This window comes from Manacus vitellinus, unplaced genomic scaffold (assembly GCF_001715985.3).
Source record: "Manacus vitellinus isolate BGI_N305 unplaced genomic scaffold, ASM171598v3 scaffold_27_pilon, whole genome shotgun sequence".
Taxonomy (NCBI): domain Eukaryota; kingdom Metazoa; phylum Chordata; class Aves; order Passeriformes; family Pipridae; genus Manacus; species Manacus vitellinus.
The window spans coordinates 10,228,352-10,250,966 of record NW_021940039.1 but is presented as its reverse complement, the minus strand read 5'-3'; the positions used below and the strand labels follow the sequence as shown (position 1 = coordinate 10,250,966).

The window sequence follows — 22,615 nt, the reverse complement described above, 5'->3', positions numbered from 1 at the left end:
CCTGGGATGTTCCATGGGAACCTCCAGCCCTGCCCACCGAGGGGAAGGTCCTGGGAGGTGTCTGATGGGTGGTTTGGGTTGAAGGCAGCGGTTCCACAGCTCTGGGTGCTCAGGCTCTGCTTCCAGGTGCTGCCCTGCCCTCTCCTGAGGAGGCAGGAAAGAATCCCCTGTGTCTGTTAAACGTGTCCCAGAGCTGCTTCCCAATCCGTGTCACAGCTGGGCCCTGAGCAGGGAATGGCTGCACACCTGGATATTGCACTGGGCACATGGATATGATGGAATGACATCCCACGTTTCCTGACTAAGCAGTTTTTCCTTTACAGTTCCTCCTTCCACCTCTGTCACCTCAGCTGCCCTGGTTTGTCACCCTGGGAATGGAGCCCCAGGGACTGTCACTGCTTGCATCAAAGATCACCAAGTATTTCCTTATGGATGAAAAGCCCAAAGGCAGAGTGATTTTTTCGGCACATCCCTGGATTTACCCCCATCAGTGCCTGGGCTCTGGAAGGTGAGACTGGGGGCAGAGCCCCACAGAGGAGGGGACAGACTCTGGCACAGAGTGAGAGGACTTGAAGGAACCAACTTATAAAATCTGAGCAGATGGTGGTGTTTAGGAAACCCTGCTCCCTGCAACCCTGGGACCTGCACCAGGACACCCACAGGGAATTTAGGAGCTGTTTTCTACCATCTTCCAGGACAGCTCCAGTTCTGGTTTTTCAGTGTCCCAAGCAATGCTCCAGACTGGATTTTAGTTACACTGAGGCTTCACGTGTTGTAGATGCCCTGAATGTGCAGAACTTAAATGTTTGTTTTCCAGCTGGGAAGAGCCACAGCCTGGCCTGGAGCAGAGCTGCCTTTCCTGTCTGACACCACATGGAATGATCGGGGATTCTCTGCTGTCCTGGCATTCCCAGCAGGGCCCAGCTCTGAGAGGGCAACACCTCAGGAGGTTGTTACAGCTCCCTGAATTCCTGTCCTGGATTCTTCCCTGTCTAGGGAAGGCAGCTCTGTGAGACACCAACTCCTCTCTCCTGCAAAGTGTGACTGGGCTGGAACAAACAGAAACTCAGCATCAGTGACTTCCCACATTCCCATTCCAGCAGCTCCAAGGTGAATTGCTCAGGCCCAGAGGACTCTGCTCCTCATTCCCACCCCCTGAACAGGGACACTGGGCCCTGCTGCTCCCTCTGAGGGGGGCACTGAGGATTGTCTACAAAACACACCCCCACCACAGTAAAATGCAATCTAGTTTATTGGTTAATTATATACAGGGAATTCTTGATATTCACAGTAACATCAGACGAGTTACCTCCACAAAGAGCAAGAGCAAAACCAAAAATGACAGTCCACTGTAAACAAAACTAGAAATCCTGCTGGGTTTGGTGGGACTGACTCCAGACAAACTCAAAAGGCACTGAAAGAAAAACAACAAAAGCTGGCCGATGGACACAGCTGGATACTCTGTGCTCCCTCCAGGATGATAATCCAGAGGCACAGTGGGTGGAGACCAAACTTCAGGGACACAACAGGCACAGGACATTACAGCCCAAGATGATACATGTGTGTCAACAGGAATTTACTGTCCTCACATCTTACAACCATCAGAGCCCTCAGCTCCCTGTGTTACAGGACAACCTTAAATTCGGGCAGCAGAGGGGCTGGGGCTGCCCCAGAGCAGATCCCACCCACAGGGAGGTCAGGCTTTGCTCAGGCTCTGCCAAAGCACAGGGCTGGCAACACACAGCCAGTGGGATCTGGTGGGAAGGGGGAGGTTGGGACACAGAGAGGTGGCTCCTCTGGATTGTCACACTGAACTCAGGAAAGCACAGCCCCAGCAGGCAGGGACACACGGACGGGACACGTCCCTTCCCCAGCTGTGCCTTGGGCAGTGAGCCCAGGAGCAGGGAGGACACAGCCACTTCCCTCCACACCCTCCCTGGGCATCCCGGGCTCCCAATGCTCCAGACAGGCTGTGGGAGGCAGCTGGAGCACCTGCCAGCCACCTGGGAGACTCCTGTCACTGAGCTCAGTGGCACTTCCCTGTCACACTGGAAAAAAGGAGATTTTTTTTTTTTTAGTTCTTTAGGCACATAAAGCTGTTAACTCAGCTCCTTTTAATCTCTTTTTGCACTGCCCAGAGAAAAGAGGATGTCCAAATGAACAGCTGGCATCAACCCAGGAGGGCTGCCCTTAGGAGGTGCAATTCCAGTGCTGGCAGCAGCAGTAATGGATTTCCTTCCCAAGAGGGTGCTGAGGGTGGGCTCTGTGCTGAGGCAGCAGCAGCAGCCCCGTGGAGCCCCCAGGAGCAGGGATGGCTTTGCCCTGCCAGGCTCCCAAGCTGAAAATTTAAATTCAGCCTCTGTGTTGCCTGAATTTAAAGGTGTCCTGGTAACAGGGAGGTGAGGGCTCTCATGGTTAGGAGACTGAGGACATGCAATTCCTGTGTCAACACACATGTAGCATGTTTGGGGGTGATGTCAGAGCAGACAAAGCTGTGTCCTCTCTGGTGTGAGCAGGGGCAGGAGAGGAGCCCTTGAAGGCAGAGGTTCTCATCCAGGGGGAAACAATTCCAAGGGCACAGGTGCTACATGTAGAACGAGGCAGAGAAGCAAACAAGAACCAAATTTACACTGTAAGAGCCACAGCCTGATCTCCAAGTCATCCTCCTCTGATCAGTCAGAGAATTCGAGTCTGGTCACTTGGATACATGGAAAGGTGGTGAAAGGTCAGGCCAAGCAGGTTGTGGTTCAAAGAAATACACAGCAAGAGGTATATGAAATAATTATTGTCACCACAGAAAGCCACTCCTGACTATTCCCTGTGCTCAGCCATCCTGTAACGGCACCAACTCCAGCTCCTTCCAGACAAACCCATGGGAACAGTGCTGGAATCGTTGGCTCTGAGCTCCTTCAGGGGCCAAGCTCCACAGTGCAAACCATCCACACCATCACCCACATCTCCAGCATTTAGCAGCTCCAGTTTTCCCTGACAAACACCAGGATTTCCTCTGAGCTCTCCCAGGGCTGGGAAGGGATTGTCAGTTTTCTCTGCCAAACACTAACGTTGCTCTCAGCTCTCCCAGGGGTGGGAAGGGGCAGTTTTCCAGTCCCATGGAGAACCACAGTTGCTTGGAGGGCACAGCAGAGACTTCCCTGTGACAGGAGCAGAGGGCACCAGTGGGTTTGCAGCCTGTCAGAGACATAACTCCCTTCAAAGACCAGACTGGGGAAGCGTTTTTCCTGTCTCTCACCAGGAGGTGGCCAGAACTTTTCCATGAAAATAACTTTGCCTCTTTCACCCAGTAACCAGGAACCTAAACCTGCTTTTAACTCAGCTCCTTTTATTCTCTATTTGCACTGTCCAGAGAAAACAGGATGTCCAAATAAACATCTGACATCAACCCAGGAGGGCTGAATTTAGGTGCAATTCCAGTGCTGGCAGCAGCAGTAATGGATTTCCTTCCCAAAAGGTGGAGAGGGTGGGCTCTGTGCTCAGGGAGCAGCACCAGCACCATGGAGCTCCCAGGAGCAGGGATGGCCTTGCCCTGAAAGGCTGCTGGGCTAAAAAGCCATTCCAAGGATCCCCTTTCCTCACACAGCTGCTGCCAACAGTCACCAGCAGCATCTCCAGAGGAAAAAATGCTCCTGTGTCATCCCAGAAGGATTCCCTGTTCTCATGGCACATCCCAGACACCAGTCCTGCTCTGAAAGTGGTGCCTGTTCTCAGTGCCCTTCTCAAATTCCAAATGTCTTCCCTTTCAGCCAGTTACAGGCACAAACTGGGCATCCTGTGGAGAGTGAAGACTCCAGCTTTGCTCCACATTCCCTACACCAACCAGCAGCTTAATATCCAAGTGCTGAACCACAGCTGCTCCCCAGGATCCCCAAAGCCAGCCCTGGGCTGGTTGTGCCCCTCTCAGAGCCCTGTGAGATGTGCAGAGCTCACAGCACTCAGCAAGAGCTCTGCAGCCCCAGCATGGGCACAGTGGGATTGTTGGGACAAAGAGGAGTCATCTGGCTCAGGAATACTTTTTAACCAGCCCAAGCTGCTCCAAACTTCACCTGAGAAGAGACTGAAGGCTGCTGTAGTCCTGTGTTTCCCTTCTCCTCTTCCCCCAATCTCTCCTTTACAGGAACGTGGTTGTTTAACCCCTTCAGCTCCATCCAGGAATTCCCTCTCCAGCCATTTTAACTTTAGTGTCATGAAATCATTATTCAGCTCTAGCCTCATTTACAGAACTAGTTTTAGTAACCCCAAAGTCTAGCTCTGGATCCATCCTGGTGCAGTTCCACATGAAGTACCTGCAGGTTCAATGGTTTATTTAGAATTTTTTGCCCTATAAATACACAGCTTGTCTTGTGTCTGCTCCGTGTGTTTCCATGATTGGGAAGGGAAGGCAGCCAAACTCCAGTGTTCTCTCTGGAGGCTGAGTAAAGCTGCTGGATACATCAGACTGACAACACTCATCATCCTCTGGTGGGCCTGGAGGGCAGGTTCATCCACTCCCTGGAGCACACGGGTCACATCCTCGGGTCAAAGTCCTCCCTTGCCAGGACACACCTGAGTGTCTGATGTGCAGCACCAAATCTTCCTCAGAGGCTGAGTCCTTCTGCAGCAGAAGGTGTCATTGGCCCCAAAAGCCACAATGCCAGGGTGATCCCTCCCCTGGCATTATGTACACATTGAAAAAAAACCAAATTAAAACAGCCATTCACACACAGAGGGCTCTATGGGCAACTTTGAGCTTTTCCTGCTGTTCATCAAACCTTCACTGATGAGCGTTTACAATTTAAAAATAAAATGGTTTTGTTTTCTTTTTTAAAAGAATAATTTCTACATTTCTGTCAGCCAACTAATCTCAATCACAGCATAATCTAAGAATAAAGCAAATCCTGGCCAAGAAGGGCTGCCAGGGACTCTCGGGAGTCAGGGGGAGCAGCACAGCCCAGCTCCTCACATCCCTGCACCCCAGCCAGGAACCTGTTTTTCTTTATCGTGATTCTCTTGCAGCTCAGGAATGATCCAGTCCTTGGGATGGCTGCACTTCCAGGGAGCAGGGGAGTGGAGAGGCCTCTGGGCAGCACCCAGTGTTAATGGCAGTGCTCTGTGATATCCACCACAACTGCCTTTTTCCAGCTGAAGAAGAAGTACCCGGTGCCAGCTCCCGCTGCCACGGCAATGCAGAGGTACCCGTTGTAGGTCATGAAGATCAGCATGAGGAAGTAGCTGACCACCACCTGGATGATGTGCAGCACAGTCTGCAGGAGGTGGGGGAAGCTCAGCATCTGCTGTCTGGGAACACAAACCCAAAAGACAGTCAGCAAACAGGAGACAGCTGGGAAATGCCCATTCCCAAAGAACGCTCGGCTCTGAGGCTGCCAGGGCAGCCAGGAGGGCATGAGATGGCAGAGAAGGTCACAACAGCCTGGACAGGGACTCCTGCATGAACCTGGAGCTGGGGTTTTCCCCACAGAGCTGCCTACTGGCAAAGCAAGCATGGAAGTTGCTGGGAGAACACAACTTTTAATGAGAAACAGACTTTGTCCAGCTTATTTTACCCCCCATTCAATAAGCAGAAGGGCTCCAGTTCTGCACAGCAGCTTTGACTACCTGTCAACAGAAGTTCTAAGTATTTCCTGTCAGGATCACTGCCTGTAACACCCAAACTCTGTTCCTGGGAGCTCCCCAGGTGTGTTCATCACATAAACCCCAAGCTCATCTGGCTCCTTGCTCTCCTTTCCTCCTTTTGTGCCCCATCCTCGAGGTTGGCCAAGCCCAGTGTCCTCCAGTGCCCACCAGTGTCCCAGCCTGAAGTCAATACACTCAGTACTGGCTGCATCAAGTTCCTTCTGTCCCAGTTCCACCTGGAGGGATTTGCTTTAGAATGCAGTGAAACCCTTACCCAACAGTTTTGTGTGTCTCCATCAGGATGGTGCCGTTGGGGCCTGGCACCGGCATGGAGTTGTAGCGGATGCTCACTTGGGATTTCCGGAGCAGACACTCCCGGGCAATCTTAAGGCCTTCATAAAACATGGCCAGGAAGAAGACAGCCACAAAAGCACCAGCCATCTCTGACAAGAGAGGAAACATCATTGTCTCTGTGCAACAGAACCTGTCACAAGAGTCACTGGGTGGCTGAACAACCACGTTGAGCTGTGCAGGCCCCGGCAGGGCACCGTGTCCATGCACAGGTGGGAAATGGGAATTCCATCCACACACTAACTGGAATTTCACCCAGGAAGTGAAACCAGCAATCACTTTTGCTAATAAGACCCAATTCTTGAATTACATAAAATCTCCCTTTCACCCCACAGATGCCATTTAAACCAGACTCAACACAGCGTATCTCTGTATTTTTGGCATAAATAACAATTCCTGAAACATTAATCCTTAAACACCAATTGCAAATGTTTTGTTTGGACTGGACAAGACAGTGTTACTAACCTCCAGGAGAATTGATTGTAAGTCCAGAAAACAGCAATGGCACATTCTCATAGCTGAAGTGGAAAGTCATGGCCTGCCCAAAACACAAAGAACACCAAGGTGAGCCTGAGCAGCTCATCCCAGATGGAGCTCAGAGGAGTCAGCAACAGGGTTTGGCCCACGACAGGAGCTCAGATCAGTTCAGCTGGTCACCACAGAACATGAAGAAAGGGTAGTGAATCTCCAGTAATTAGTGTAGCACACACAAAGGGATAATGCTCCAGGTTCCAGTGAGCAGCCCTGGGCAGAAGGCACTGCCCCTCCACGGTACCTGTTACAGGCAGGTGCCTTCTCTTGCTTTTGGAGCTCCTTTTCTCCTCAGCATCAGAAGTATCAGGGACTGGGGATGTCTCCATGGAGCTCATCCTTTCCTCCTCATCCTCTCAGGGGTTGGGTACAGGGCACTTTCCCCACTGTGACCTCCTCTGAGCTCACACAGGGGAGGGTTGTACAGCTGAGTCCTCTGGTCCCTGTGCCAGCAGAATTGCTTCCCTATGGAACTTCTAATATCCCATGGGAAACAGAGGCCTAAACACAGGTACCCCAAGGTGTATCAGACGTAAAGCAGGACCACAACTTCCCCTGGGAGAAGAGAAGGGCTCCTGAGGCTGCACAGTGAGTGCTGTGGGAAGGGGAGATATCAGTGACCCCCTGGCCAGTTGGAGGTGACATAAACTTCCCATCCAGGTAAGTACAGGGCAGTTTGGCATGTCCTGGCCACAGCTGCACACTGTGTTTTCACATGGAAAGTACGGACCACGCAAGAGGAACTGCTGTTTGAACCCTCCTTAATTAAGGTTATTTGCTGGAGCTCAGAATTAATGATTCATCTCAGCACCTGTGAGGATCAGCAGACATTCATTACCCCCAGAGCAGAAATCACTGTGGAACAGCTTTCAGAGAGCACTTTCATCTCTCCAATGAATTTAACATTTTTACATTTAAAACAAAAACCACACAAACCAAAGAACTGCAGCTGAACCAGAGCCTGTTACTTGGAGCCACTGAGGAATGGGAAAACACACCTTAACTGTGCTCAGCCTGTTAAATAAGATGCTGTGCCTATGCACTGCCTTTCCTGACAGATTTATGTGCCATATTCATTCAAAATCTTGTGTAATTACTCACAGTTTTCAGCTGCAGGGCAAGGCAGGGTCTCGTAACTATCCACTGAACACCTGACATTTGTAAAGAAATGACATTTTTATGGAAAATAATGGCCCAGAGGATGCCAATACTAAGGTGTGGGATTACAGGGAGAGCTTTACAAGGAGAGCAGCAGCAGTGCTGGACTCTGAGTTCCACCTGGGCCAGGCTCACTGAGGGGAGGCTGTTCTAGTCCTTTCTTCTTGTGATACTGGTTGCAATATAAGCACAGCAATTCTTGATTCCCTCCTTGGCACAAAGCTGGCAAACTCCAACTGAAGGTTTGTAAAACATCCTCCTGAGAACACTCTCATGTGAAATGGAAATGCACACTCTCTCCCCTCCTTTTGAAATTTAATCCTAAACAGACATGTTCTAATAATCTCAAACTCACTCCAAAAGTATTTAGAAAAGGGAGAAAAAGCTGACAGAGTTCCTAGAACTGGTTACACACAACACAGATCCTAGGGCCATTTCCATGGAAACCCTGGGCAGGATCTCCACAAAGCCTCAGTGCTGCCAGAATGCACAAGTCTGGACCTGTTGGAATCAAAGTCAGCTGGAGCAGCAGGATCCAGGCCCTCGGTGCCAACATGGGAAAGAGCCCTGGCAGCACTTTGCTCCCCAAAGTGAGCTCGAAGGTTCAGGAGGGAAAGGGCACAGAGCTGGTGGGTGCAGATCACCCTGCAGTGCTGCCTGGGGCTCTCACTGCCACTGACAGCCTGGAGAGCTCCATCCATCTGCTCCTGGCAGGAAAATGCTCACTCTGCACTCCTGCCTTTAGCTGGCTGCAGAGCACACCCCAGCCTGGCTGCTGCAAAGGTTTTGGCAAGAAAAGACCGTTTTGCCAAAGGATCTCCAGCCCTGAGATCCATGTCATGTTTCACATCCCCTCATGCCTCACCCCAGAAGAGTCACAGTGGGGTCTGGGTTTTCCTGCCTTGAAAGTTCAGTTTAATCTCCAGTTCTTAAGAGCACAGTCTTTGAGATGAGAAGTTACCCTGAAGCACAGACAAGGAGAAGCTCTGTGGTTAATGCTGACTCTGCCACTCACCATTGCCATCATGTCAGATCCATGGTCGTGTCCCGGGGGGGCTGTGGAGTGGAGATGCTCAGGAGGATGAGTGGCTGACAACATGGAGCTGTTCCTGTGGTGGTCGTGAGACATCTCCATGGCAGGGGGGTTCAGAAAGGCACATAGAAAAGTGGGACCCTGGAAAACACAAAAAAGAAGAACTTTGCTAAAAAAAATGTGGTTTCTCTACTGCTACTCCAAGAGAAAATACCCTGAGCCACTGAGAACTTCTGCCTCTGGAAAACTCCTGGAGCATCCTCATGGTCCTGCTCTGACAACAGGGAGCACAGAGCAGGACAATTTAAAGGAGGTGTGTCTCCCTGAGCTTTACATCATCCTATTGCTGCACCATCCTCCACACTCCTGCCAGAAAGGGAGTTAATCTGGTTGAGGTGGCACATGGACACAAGGGCTCACTATGAAGTCACATTTCTTATCTGTAAGAGGTAAAAAACAAAGTCTCTTCTTAATTGCAGTCATGCCAGAGGCAAAAGTATCTAAGTCCCCACTTTAAATTGCATATACTAAAGGCTCAGATTACAAGATTTCTCTTAATTGACAGTTATGCATTTTACTGGGGACGTGTTTCACCCAGCAATTGTGTTAGGGGGTACAGGACCTACTGCCAGGCAAAGGTCTGCAACAGCCACAGGCAATCCAATTTCATTTCCATGAGCTTTACATTGCCACATCTCCCCTCTAATCCCATTAACACAGTGAGAGAAACACTCAGAAGGCTGCCAGTCCAAATCCCTCATCTGGTTACCACAAATCAGGGATGTCTGGACACACCACATTAAAAATAAACCCCCCCTCCATGGTTGGATGTTGGACGTGGCTCCTGCACTGCCTGGGCTGGGACCTGCACAATTCCTGGTGGGAAATGGAAACCACCAGGTAGAAACAGCAACTAGAGAGAAAACGACCTGGGAATACCAGTGAGTCCTGGAAGGACAGGATCTGTCATATTGGACCCTGCCTGGAATACTCTGTACCCTCCCACTCTAGTCCAGTACTAAAGTTAAACCAAGTGGAATAAAAACCAAAGAACAGACACTCTATCAAACCAAAGTTTAAAAAAAAAAAAAAGAGAGGAGACATCCTTCCTTCCAGATAAATCATCAGGAGAGTTTACAAGTGCAATTTTTCAGTTTTCTAAGCCAAAAGGCCCCATGGTGTTTAACAGGTAGGGATGGCTGTACTGAGATTGGAGAGAGGAAATAAAACCCTAGAAGATCTTTCTAAACTGAAAATAGCAAATAAAACCCCAGCTGTGGTGGAGCTGTTTCAGCTTGTGACAGAGACTTGGGGATCCCAACAGCCTTTAGAGTTAAATTAGAGAACAGTGAGAGAAATTAAAGATTTGTAGAAGATAAGGAAACTAAGTCAGCAGTGCTGGGGATGAACTCATGAGAGAGAATGAATACACTGAAATTAAATACTGCAGGTAAGCACCTGTGAGGAACACCAGGAACACACAGCTCAGGTATGTTCTGTATCTCTGCAGCTGAGGTTTGTAGCCCATCCCTTATTGCATTAGACAATTCACAATAATCCCCTGGAAAGTTACTTGTAATGGAATTAATGGCACTGGGTAAAGCAGAATGAATTCCCTGCCCATATTTCTGCTAAGATTTTTTTGCTCACTTCACCCCTATTTGTGCTTAAATATTGAGACCAGAAAAATGTCCACAGGGAGCAAAAAAAGAGAGAGACCAATGGAAGCAGCAGCTCAGCTGACACAGAAAAGCATTACCAGGGGATACCTGTGGAATGAACGGTGTGATTTCCACATGGCACAGCTCTGAACAGCATCCTGCTCCAGAGCTGAAAGGTTCAGGGTCTAGAACTGCAGTCCCAAAATACAAACCCTTGGGAAAGGAACCTTCTGCCAAGACACACAAACTTCAAATTGTCTTTTGCATCAGGGAAGGAAGAACAGCCCAAGTGCTTCACCCCCAGGATCAAAGGTGACTGTGCCGCGAGAGGAAGAACGTAACGTAAGAACTTCCCCCCTCCCCGGCCAAAATCTCACAGGATCAGAGAACCATGGAATATCCTGAGCTGGAAGGACCCACAGGGACCATCCAGTCCAGCTCCTGGCCCTGCACAGACACCCCAACAATCCCACCCTGTCCCTCAGAGCCTTGTCCAAACACTCCTGGAGCTCTGGCAGCCTTGGGGCTGTGCCCACTGCCCTGGGGAGCCTGGTCAGTGCCCAACCACCCTCTGGGGGAAGAACCTTTTGCTGAGATCCAACCTGACCCTGCCCTGACACAGCTTTAGTCATTCCCTTGGCTCACTGCTCCCCAGAGCAGAGATCAGAGCTGCCCCTGTGTCTCCTCCCTCGTCTCCTCTCACTTGACTGACCCACTGCTTCTGCTTTGGATACAACATCCTCACTAGTGACTACTGTCCAATGGTTCCTTATCCAATTTAGAACTCACACTCCTGCCAAACTCCACAGGTTCCAGTGCACTCCACAGAAGCTCTGGCTGCTCCCCAGATGAAAAACTGCCTTAATGGCTGGGTTGTGTCCAGCTTCTCACTATTTTCCTTCTCACTAATCATCATTTGTCTGCAGAAAGGGAGAAATAGTGGATGTTCTCAGGATATTTGCTTTGTAGGAACAAAGAATAAGTTCAGGTATTCAGGAGGGGCTGCCTGTGGCTGGGCAGGTCTTGGTACAGGTCACAAAGAGCTTGACCCTCACCTGGGCAGCTCCTTCTCACTCTGCTCCCCCAAACCCAACCCCTGCTGCAGTGACCCAGCACTGAAGGACATTTTATGAGATCCTAAAAGATGGGGTATTAAGTGGTGTCAGAGGAAATAACCTTGTCTGAGCCACTTCAGCTGTGTTTTGTGTCACTGAAGGCAACCAACACATGGATAAATCTCTGCTTAAAAATAAATCAGTTCCAGGGGACAATCAGTCTCTGATTTACAAGTTAGGAGTTCTCTACCTGTGTCTTGGAATAAAAACAATATCCAGGGCAGCAACAAGTTAATGGATGTGTAACATTTCAAGCTGCAAATCTCTATTTGGTTTGCACAGGCTCCTAACAGACAAGCTGACAGATGTGGGGCTGAAGCAGGTGCTGGTTTTAACAAAGCTGACTCCACACCTGAAGGAAAAAAACCCCCCACACAAGGTTCTATTATTGTAAATTCTTTAAATAGGTTTAGCCTTGTACAGACCCAGCCCTTCAGCAGGTATTTCTGTCTGAATGGGTGACTTGATCCCTGGCTGCTGCCTGTTCCATATGTTTGCACAGGGAGGAAGAGGCATTGGGGTGGATCCCTGAGCATGCCCTGGAGAAGGGATCTGCCACAGCCTGTGGCTGCATCAGGCTCAGGTATTCCAGAGGATCTGCACACCTGAAGGGCACAGACCCCATGGTTCACCTGTCACAAGGGTCACACACACACACAATGATTTTTTTGTACTCCACAGTAACCTACTGCCTAAGAAAACAAACAGGGTGGAACAGGAGAGAGGAATGAGGAAATTCTCTCCAAGGCTCATTTCTCTCCCTCTCAGTGCTGCTACCCCAGGTCAGAGGAACCACAGCCTCCATTTCACAACCCCTCACATTTTTAAGGAAAACAGAAAGACTTGGAGCTACACACAGGACTTGTCTTCCTTTCAGCCATTCTCCTGGAGCAGGACTGAGCTCAGGCAGGCTCTGCTCACACAGCTTTCTGTCCCACCCCTGCAGTGCCACTTTGGCAGCTCTGCAGACTGGGCTGGTTCAGGGAGAGGTGCAGCAGGAGCAGGATCTGACAGCAGCCAACTGTCAGCACCAGGACTTGCTTTCACCCTCCACCAACACTTAACCAGTGCTGCCACATCTCACACATACAAGGAAGCCACAGTCACAACCCCAGGGCACAGGGAAGGGGAGGACAGGTAGGATATGCCAGGTACAGGGCAGGTAAATGAGCTGGAGCTGGTGATTCGCCAAACCCAGAGCAGTTTTCTCAAGCAGGTCTCAGCCACAACATCACTACCATCCCACATAACCTCCACCACAGCTTCCCAATCTCCTGCTTCTGCCGTGTTCATCCAGAATCCTGCAACTTCCCAGCAAAACAGACTCTTCCCTGCGGCAAATACCCAAGGAAGTTACACCTGGACATGCAGAAACAGGACAGGCTATGGGAAGGACCTGCCAAGCTCCCAGAAAGTCCTTTAGAAATCGGGTTGGTCTGAAACACAGTGTGCAAACAAAGCTTCCTAAAGTCACATCCAAAGGGAATGAAGCTCCTTTCCAAATCAGAAGTGTAACAGGATTAACAACAGAGCCCTAAATCAACGCCCATTACAGCAGCAACTCTTCCCTTCAGGACAGTGCCTCATCCTCCCCATGCCAGTTCTGAAAACACAGCAATAAAACTAATCCCACTGGCTCTGCCCAAAAGGACCAGAGCCTTAAAATCCACCTCCCCAGTGTGCTTTACACGAGTTATTTGTCCCACAGAGAGGGTGGTGCTGCAGTGGCCAGCACACAGTGGCACAAGCCCACCAGCCCTGCCAACAGGACACAGAACCCTCCCGACTCCCCTCAGCACGGAGGGAGTGATTCCTACCCCACCAACACTTCTGGGAGTAAGAACAGGGTCAGAAAGTCCCTCTGTTCTCCTGAAGATGTGAGAAAGAGCAGGTAATATCTGCTAAGAATTAAAATGAAAGTTTCTGAGAGAAAGCCGACGGAAAAAGATTAAAACCAGCAAGTTGGAAAGGCAAAGCTCTCTTGCCTACACACCACCCATGGCTCAGTGCTGTGTGACACAAAGGAATGCTGCAGCTAAAGCACAGGAGTAATGGAAAAGGCAACCAAGAGTCCCCAGTGCTCTACTTACAGGCTGTCAGCTCCGCTGGCTCCCAGCTCGTGGTCCCCAGCCCAAGGCCTTTATTTTGTAGCAGTGCTGTAAATGGAGTGGGAGGGAAGCAGCGCCTGCAGACACTGCAGCTCTGTTCACCAGCTCTGCCCTGGGCTCCTCTCAGGGCTGGGGCCACTCATCAGGAGACCTAAGCACTGCTTTGAGTTTATTCAGGTTCCTGGCAAACCCCACCACTTTAACCACTTCCTTTCCAAAGGGGTGGACTTGGGAGTCCTCCAGGATCTCTGGAGCTGCTTAAAAGCACAGCTGAGGGACAGACCAATTGTGCCTGTTCATGCTTTAGGAGCACCCAGCAACAGCAGCCAGGGCCAAACCACCCAGGCTATATAGACACACTTTATAGATACAGGGAACAAGTATTACATCCTTCAGCAACGTAGCACAACATGTGTTACAGACACACACTGCTGTTCTCCAGTGTCCAAATTCCCCCTGGAACTCTCCCAGGCAGCTTCAGCAACCCCAGGCTGGCACCCAGACACAGGGAGGGACTGAGCTGTGCCCTAATTGCACACCTCTGTTCTTCCCTTGCACAACTCCTGAAGAAGGAGCTCTTAGTGCTATTTTAAGAATTGGAGGAATGTCTGTAAGGTCACAGCAGAACTGGGGCTTGCTCTGGTACTGCCTCACCACCTCAGAGACACAACCTAAAGCCTTTCCCAGGAGTTTAAGGCTTCCTAAAAGCTCAACACACCAGAAGGGGTTTGGATAAAGAGAGATAAAGAGAAGGGCATGGCCTGGGAGCAGAGCTCCAGGAAATGCTGAGGCTCAGGCTGTCAGGCTGCAGTTGGGATTTCCTGGGCTTTGTCCTTGACCATGGAAGCCTGAAAACCAATTCAGGTCAGATTAGCAGAGCCAAGCAGGAAAACTGTGTGACAGAGGGCACATTCTCCCTCTCCACCTGTAGTGGGAAGGATACAGCTGAGCTATATTCACCCCAAAGTGTTTCAGGAGCTTCTGGAGGAGGATGACAGGAACTCTGGAGGAGTGGAGTGCAGAGAGTGGAGAATGATGGGCAAAATAAGAGCTCAGCAGGGCTGCAGACAACATCTTGTGTTCAGCTTCGAAAAAAGGGGATGACGCCTGGGCAGGCTGGGACATGCCAAGGTGGAATCAGTGAGCAGGGACATCAGCAGGGAGAGGCAGCCAAGCTGGGAGCACATGGAGCTCAGCTCTTGGGCAGCTGGAATGCACAAGCCAGGTGGAGCAATGGGCTCTCAAAAATGACACACAGGGCTGCCCACAGTTCATGAGGGGAGAAGGAGGATCCCACAGGAGATCTGCTCCTCTGCCATCACCTCCACTGAGGATTCCAGCTGGAACCACTACAGCACAGTCCTGGAGGACTGAGAACGTGGCACATCAACACCACTCCGTTGTCTATGACTGATGGTATTTGCCCAGGCTGAGACAGACCATGTGTCACCCACACAGGGAGGTTTGGGGGGGAAGCATCCAGCCAGAGCTGAGCTCAGGTTCTCTGCAGCACTGCCAGAGCACAGGGCTGGGGCCAGTAATCCCACTCCCCACGGACACGCTCCTCCTCAGTGCCTGGGGGACTCAGGGGGGCTGCAGGGTTTTGTGAGGATCCCAAGAGAGCTCTGCCAAGGGGAGTTGTTTTGCTGCTTTTTCACTCCTCTCTGAGCTGCAAACTTCCATCCTTCTGGGCTCCCAGATGCCACTGTTTGCTTGTTTTATTCTTATCAAATCTTTGTGTTTCCTTCCCACATTCTACTCCTGTCCCAATACATGTTTGTCCCTCTCAGTGTAGGGCTGCTGTGTCCCTAAGGGACAGGCTGCACCCTCCACATGGAACCATCACACAGCACCCACGGACATGGCAAAAACCCCAAACAATGGTCCAGTCCCACACTATGGATTCCAGTTGGGATGGTGGCTCACACAACCTTCCTGGAGCTGCACAACATTATTTGGCACCCTGATGCAGCTACATACATTAATCAACTTTTAATTAAAATGAAGATTAAAAGAAGTTGACGAAATATCAGTTTATGTTCAACCCTCAAGGTCCCATCTCTTGCTTTGAACCAAAGCATCCCTGAGCTGCACAGCCAAGGCAAAGCTGGTCACACTCACTTAGCATCATCCCCATTACTTGAGGAGGGGCCAGAGCTCTTCCTCTCAGCGTGGCTACAATAATGTCCCTTTGATGGAGTTTATTTTTATAGCAAACTTGTCTGGTCACCTTCTGTTAGAGGCCCTGCTTGATCTGCTTCCCTAAAAGGGGATGGTCATTCCTAATCTCCCAGCTTCTGCACACTCCTCAGGAAACCTCTAAATCTTTGAACAAAAAAAGAAAAATAATCCAGGACAGGCTGTTCTTTACAGGACAATGCACTGAACTTCATTAGGTGCAGCACACACCATGTCTCACTAATGGGCCCAATGGAGTGAAAGGCAGCTGAAAGCAGTCCTGCAGAGCAGCAAACTTCAGTCTCTAAGCCCGATAACATCAGAGGAAAGGCTGAGAAATGCTGGCAGGAGATGTGTACAGGTGGCAAAAATACTGGGGAGTTGGTCAGGCTGGGCAGCAAACAGCCTCCTATGCAGTCCAGTGTTTCCCTCAGCCACACTGGAACTGCAGGAGATGCAACAGCCATGAGAGAAGGAACTCCTGGGAAGCATGGAAAACTGAGGGGTCCTTGCCAGCCTTTCCTGGCTGTAGCCTCATTTCTGCTGGAGAAGTCTGATCCAGCCCACATTCAAGCTTTGCACTGAGATCCAAGTGTGATCCTCTACTGTCTCACAAAGGGTCCCCAACTCCATCAAGCAGTTAGACCTGGCAGTTACACTAGATAATTCTTGAAGGTCCCTTCCAATTTATCCTATCCTATTCCTCTTCTAACCTATTCCCATCCACGACAGCCTTGTGCTGCCCACCTCTCACCCTCAGCAGCACAGCTCAGGTCACTTCCACTTCAGCAAAGGGTGACAGAGCAAATCTGTCATACCCTGGGTTGTCCCTCTCCCTCACAAACCCCAGGTCAGCAATGCAGGGGTGGAAACTCCCCTCATCCACAAAAGAACCCTGACCACATCCCCACACAGAGCAGAGATTACGTTTTCCTTTGGAAGAACTGCCATCTACAGACCAATCCACGTCTCCAGCTGTGGGGCCAAATCTCGGGGTCACCACCTGCACATCTCTCCAGGCTGCCCCGCTCCTGGCAGGCCACAGGACACCCACACCATCCCTTCAACACAGCAGCACAAGCTGCAGGATGTGGGTGCCCACAGGCTTTGGGGCTCAGAGCACAGTGGTGGGTACACGTGACTGGATCATTCTCATGCAACACAGTCCTTGCCCTGCCAATGCAGAACAGCAGGAAGGGCAAGAGAGCAGGAATGCTGCTGAGATTGGGTCTGGCAGCTCCTGTGAATGACACAGGGTACAGGGTACACGCTTGCAAAACAGGGGTTGGCAGATGTTGCCAGGCACACATCTGCCACAAAGCCTGGTTCAAGGGAGGTACTTTTGGGTGACAGATGCTGAAGGCTGTCGTGAGGCTGAGGACACTTATCCACACAAAGGACACTCATCCACACAAAGGACAACCAGGCAGGACACAGCAAACTTGTTTTGGAGAACCAGATGTCAAGAATGCCATGGACTGAAGTGTTCAGCAACAACCTGCTCCCATCCTGACAAAACACGAGTACTTTCAACATGTGTGAGCCCAAATGAACCTGAAGTCCCCAGTGGGACACTTTCAAAGGATCTGAGCACATTCCACCCTTGGCTGTCTTTGACAAGCCCAGCCAGGGACTATAATAAGCTGAGCAAATCCAAAGTGCAGCCCAGGGAACAAAGCCGAGCTCGCCTGGCCTGGAGCCGCCCCCCTGCTGACCAGAAGCAGAGGGCCAGGAACAGACATGTCAGACACAAGGGGTTGTTTTTACTGCTACCAAAACCAATAAACACGGTGTCCATACAGGGCAGATGCTCCATCAGCAGACAGAACTCCAGTGGTGCCCAATTAAAAGGTGATTGGCACCTCTTCCACAGGTCAGAGTTTGCCTGCTCATCTCTGAGTGGCACAAAACTCCCTCCTTTCCTACGTTACTGCTCCAGCTCCAGGAGAGCAGCCCCCAGCTCCAGCCAGCTCTTCTCACTGGGCACACACAGCAGGGACACACCCCTGGGGCACTGGGGGCCAAAGCCAGAGCAGGTCTGTTCTGCACAAGGCCCCTGATCCCTGCCCTCAGGAGTGACTTGTCTTGCTCAGGCCTCCCAGGGGCACAATTTCTTCCATTCTGTACATGGACAGTGTTTCCTACCCTGTTCTCACTTCCTCCTTGCACCAGCAGCCTTTTGGATCCTCTCTTTTCCCTGTGCTGTTTATTGTCCTTTCAGTCCAGGTGCATGAGGCAGCCATCCCCCTTTCTGGCACACAGAGAAGTTTCTGGAAAGTGGCTGTTGAGGCACCTCAGGACATGCCAGACCTGAGGAGTGGCTGCCATTCCCACAGCTCCCAAAGCAGAGGAGGTGCAGCACCAAAGCTGACTCAGGCATCCATCTGGAGACAAGAGCAGGGCTTCAGAGATGCCAAAGCTGACACAGGAGGCCACGTTACGATTTCTTTATGAAACATCCAGGCTGGAAGGCTCCTGCCAAAGCATGGCAGACACCAAACTTCCTTATAGCCAGCATCAGCATGAGTTCAGAGCTAGTGCTGACAAGCTTCCATCAAAGGCCATTCCCAGGAGGCATCTCCAGAGGAACCCCCTCAGCACTCCCCAGGCATGTCAGAGGTCAGGATCACCCCAGCTCTGCAGACTGGCCATGCCATCAGAGCTTCAGCTCCCTTCCTCACAGCATGCAGGGCATGCCACAGGAGCACAGTGACACAGCCACGCCACAGAATCCCCAGGATCCAGCCTGAAGGCCCCTCCTTCCCCCCACCCAGGAAGGGAAGAAGCAGAGATAAGGCAGGATGGCTCAAATCCCAGAGGTGTGAGAGAACAGGTGGGTGCAGCCTGATTTCCACTGTGGTGTTCAGTCAGGAATCACCCAGGAATATCCCACTAAAAACCCTCAGCACTCACCTGGGAGCTGGGGACAACTGGGGATCCTGAGCAGTGAGGAGATGCAGGACAGCAGGAAGAGGAGACAGAAAAGCAGGGCCATGTGACCCATATTTCCAAGATTACACAACTCCTGAATAAACAGACATTTCCTTATGGTCTGTGGTGGTTTGTGCACAGATGTTACACAACCAGACACAGGAATGGTGACCAGGGAGATGTGATCCACGTGGCCAGAGAGCTGAAACCATCCTGCTGCCTCAGGGCAGGCTGAGAACAAGAAGGAAGGAGTCCTGAGCCTTGTGATACTCTTCAAAAACTTTATAATAATAAAAAAAAAAAGAATTAGTATTTGGAACTGTATCCTGTAAGATTAGACAACTTCTGCTTCCTTAGAAAACCCAGGCCTAGTGAAGAATTTCACTTCCTATTCTATATGCCCTAATCAAGAACACCTTCTAACCTACAACAGCCTTTTTTTTTTGAATGAAGGGAAAATTTATATCTTAAAGTGAAAAAAACTACCTTTTGTTTACAAATTTCTTCATTGTGCTCACTAATTCAGCATCCAGATCCCTGTAGGTTCAACTCCTGCATCATTTATTTGGATGAAAAAGAGCAGCCTGTCTCCCACAAAAAGGGTCTGTCCAGAGGGTAAGGACATGGATTATTGTTTGTGAGCATTCAGTGGCCACATGCAGAAGCATTCCATCTATCAGGAATGATATGCCAGGATGTGATAGGGAACTTGCAAGTTAATTCCTGATAAACCACTGCTCTGTGGTTTGCTGAAGGGGGAAGGTCACACACCAGGCTACACAGTGTAAACAGCTCTGCCCAGATTGATTTTATAAGGTGCCTTCTGGCCCTAAGCCCTGTCAAACTGTAAAACCATCTCAGCAGACACAAAATGAAATCCAGAGTCAACAAGTGCACTCCCAAGTCAGCAAGCCCAAGTTTCCTCAGTGGTCAAAATGACTCAGTGTGCCCTTGAAGTGCTGGCCTTTAATACAGGTGTAGCATTTCTGATGTTATCTTCCAACAGCACAAATACCTTTGTCTCATGCAGATAAAACTAATGCCGAGGGTAATAAAGTGGATGGCAGTGGTTTATTACAGGCTTCATAAAAGGGAGCCCAATGTCCAGGTGATTCAGCAGACTCACGGATTCCCAGATTTTACCCTACTTGCTCATTTTCACACAGTTCATTTTCCTTCTCTGGCTGCTTTCCAACGTCACAACCAGACTTAGCCCAGAAAAGGCAACACTTGTACAAGTTCTGAGCGGGGCTCTGAGATGTTTTGAGAACCTGGACAAGAAGAAAACCACCCCCCAGAACTCCTTGTTAATTTTTGGGAAGCCATTCCACTGGTTGAAGCAATTCACACACGTTTCCCCGTGTCCAGTTCAGCCACACGCTCATTCCCTTCCACCACACACAAAGCTTCCTTGGTTAATCCCAGGAGCACATTTCACTGCTTTCCTTTCATATGTAAGTAGTTGTTTGTCTCTAATTACTCCTCAGAAGGTGTCCATGTGCAGAAACAGCGTTTTAAGGTGGCCACTGAGCCATTCCCCTCCCCTGGAGCTGTCACGCTCCAGCCTGTGCCAGGTGGATGTCACGTCCACAGTCCATATGGGAATACACTGGGATTTCCAGCATGCCAGAGTCATCTTTTGGATGCAGCCTTTGACTAAAGACCTAAGAGTTCACAAGGCTGACTTTTACAAAAATATTTAAACTCTCTCTGCTTGCAGAGGAGAAGTGGGTGCCTTTAAGTTCGTTTTCCATCACCATCCATGAATGGGCTGCCCAGGGAGGGGGTGGAGTCCCCGTCCCTGGGGGGGTTTGAGCAGAGCCTGGATGTGGCAGAAGTTGTTTGCAGAGAGAGGGATCAGCCCTTGGAATGGGCTGCCCAGGGAGGGGGGGGAGTCCCCGTCCCTGGAGGGGTTTGAGCAGAGCCTGGATGTGGCATCAGTGCCATGGGCTGGGTGACAAGGTGGGGTTGGGTCACAGGTTGGACTCCATGATCTCAGAGGTCTTTCCCAACCCTGTTGATTCAATGATTCTATGAATGGTCACAGCAGGAGTTTGAAAATGCCAGAGTGCTGTGCTCGAGAGCTTTGGGAAGCCTCTACCCAACAGATGGGATGATTTGGGATGTTGGTGCACAGAGAAGGGGTCACTCCATGAATCCTGGGCACAGCCCTGCCCACCCTCCCCTTGCTCTGCAGAGCTGGGAAGGGTTTGCAGCTGAGTGAGGATGGGCCCAGGGCCAAGGCTCTTCCCTGGAGACCAGGGAGGCAGAGCAGGTTTGGGTGTCACAGTCTGGGGAGTGGTGATGGGAGAGATAGGGCTGAGCAAGAGAAAAGGGAAATGGGCTCAGCCTTGGGCCAGGGGGTGATGGCTGCTCTCCAGTGAGGCCTGAGAGCAGCCACTGCAGCTTGAACTGGCAAAATGGGGATCCCTTGGGGTCCTGCATCACAATCCCCAGCACAGGGGCACAAACAGCCCTGTTGAGGTTGGTCTCTTGCCCAAACTTTTATCAGCAGCACTGTCATTCCCTCCCTGGCAGGTCCCTTCTCCGGGCACCCAGACTGACTTGCTGGGCTCCTCGGGTTACTCGTGTTTAATTGCTGGGCAATGGAATCTTCTCTCAGCCCAACCATTACTTTGTTCATGATCAGAATCCCTCCAGCCATCCTGTAATTACCCAGGCTGTGTCATTTGTGCTTTTGCTCAGCTTTATCATCCTGGTGCTGCTTCCCCATGCTGCAAGAACTCACTGGGAGTCCCTGGGGATGAGCCACCGAGCTGCTCCGGCGGCTGCTGGGGAGGGATCCTGCATGCAAAGTGGGAAAACCTGCCAAGTGTGAATGCACAGCTCTGCTCGCTGCTGCTTAAACTATTTGGAAGGGAAAGTACTTACTCATCATCTTATGATCCTCATGCATCATCTGGCTTTGTCCCCGGCTCCACGCCGGGCTCATTGACTGAGTATTTCTGTCTGTCCATTGCAACTGGCAGCTCTGCCTTCCTTCAGTGGTGGAATAACATCACCATTAGGAAATTTGAGACTGGAGTAGCTGAAGTTTCTCGTGGTGACTCGGAGCAGAGCCAAAGCTCCAGCACCTGCCCTACCCTCAGCCACCCAAAGTCACACTGCCTGTCCCAGGGCTGAGAGCAGAGAGGTAGCACAGAGATCCCAAAAAAAACAGAGCCAGATTTGTTCCTGGGGTTGAGCAGCTGCCTGCCCACCCCTGCCTCCCCCATGCCAGGCAGTGCCTGGGTGGGCCCATGAGCCTGGGACCGAGTGGAGAGGGGTGGAGGGTCCAAGCGAGGAATTCTTTTGCTTTTGAGTTTCAATATTGAACAAGAGACATTGGGAATTTCCCAGTTACTCACTGTGTCAGAGCAGAGAGGCATTGCAAAGCTTAAACTGGGGCATGTTGAACTGGGAATGGCATTTTAGCTGGGAGTCTGTGGATGTCAGCACTGCCAAAGTGACCAGCCCAGGCCGAGCTCCCGCTGGGAGTTTTCCCATCCACAGATGCTGCTCCCTGAGCTCATCCCGTGCTCCTCCACAAACCAGAGCCTGTGCCTGCACATGCCTGGGAATCGATGAGCCAGTTTTCATGCTGCCACATGAAAACATGTGTGTGAAACCCAGACCCACCCTCCTGGCTTCATGTGGAACCACACGTGTCTCCTCAGCTCTCCCCTCGTGCTGCTGCTCCAGAGGCAGCAACTCATTCCCACTCAGGGGCACATCCTGTACAACCACCTTCCCTGGGCTCAGGTGCTCCCAGGTGCTCCTGGACGTGGTGTTTCCAGCACACAAAAGCTCTGCAGGTTTGCACTGCCAGAGGGCAGGGTTAGGTGGGATATTGGGAAGAAATCCTTTACTCAGAGGGTGGGGAGGCCCTGGCACAGGTTGCCCAGAGAAGCTGTGGCTGCC

General features: G+C 50.8%; 2 protein-coding genes across 3 annotated transcripts in view; one reads left to right on the top strand and one right to left on the bottom strand.

The window, feature by feature from the left end:
- Positions 1-1,234: 1,234 nt before the first annotated feature.
- SLC31A1 (solute carrier family 31 member 1) overlaps positions 1,235-22,615 on the bottom strand; it is a 21,609-nt gene continuing 228 nt past the window's right edge. The window contains exons 1-5 of one of the 2 annotated variants that reach the window (XM_008926069.4): positions 13,568-13,669; positions 8,684-8,842; positions 6,445-6,517; positions 5,903-6,071; positions 1,235-5,292 (exon numbers count right to left, since the gene is read on the bottom strand). In XM_008926069.4, the coding sequence (XP_008924317.2) occupies positions 5,091-5,292; positions 5,903-6,071; positions 6,445-6,517; positions 8,684-8,803 (564 nt within the window). In that variant the 5' untranslated portion in view covers positions 8,804-8,842; positions 13,568-13,669 and the 3' untranslated portion in view covers positions 1,235-5,090. Of the gene's footprint in view, positions 5,293-5,902; positions 6,072-6,444; positions 6,518-8,683; positions 8,843-13,567; positions 13,670-22,615 lie in introns of those variants that run through there. The other variant, XM_029960508.1, reaches the window with a different exon arrangement.
- FKBP15 (FKBP prolyl isomerase 15) overlaps positions 9,877-22,615 on the top strand; it is a 46,274-nt gene continuing 33,535 nt past the window's right edge. Inside the window, exon 1 of the mRNA XM_029960610.1 lies at positions 9,877-9,890. Within this exon, the coding sequence (XP_029816470.1) occupies positions 9,877-9,890 (14 nt within the window). The remainder of the gene's footprint in view (positions 9,891-22,615) is intronic.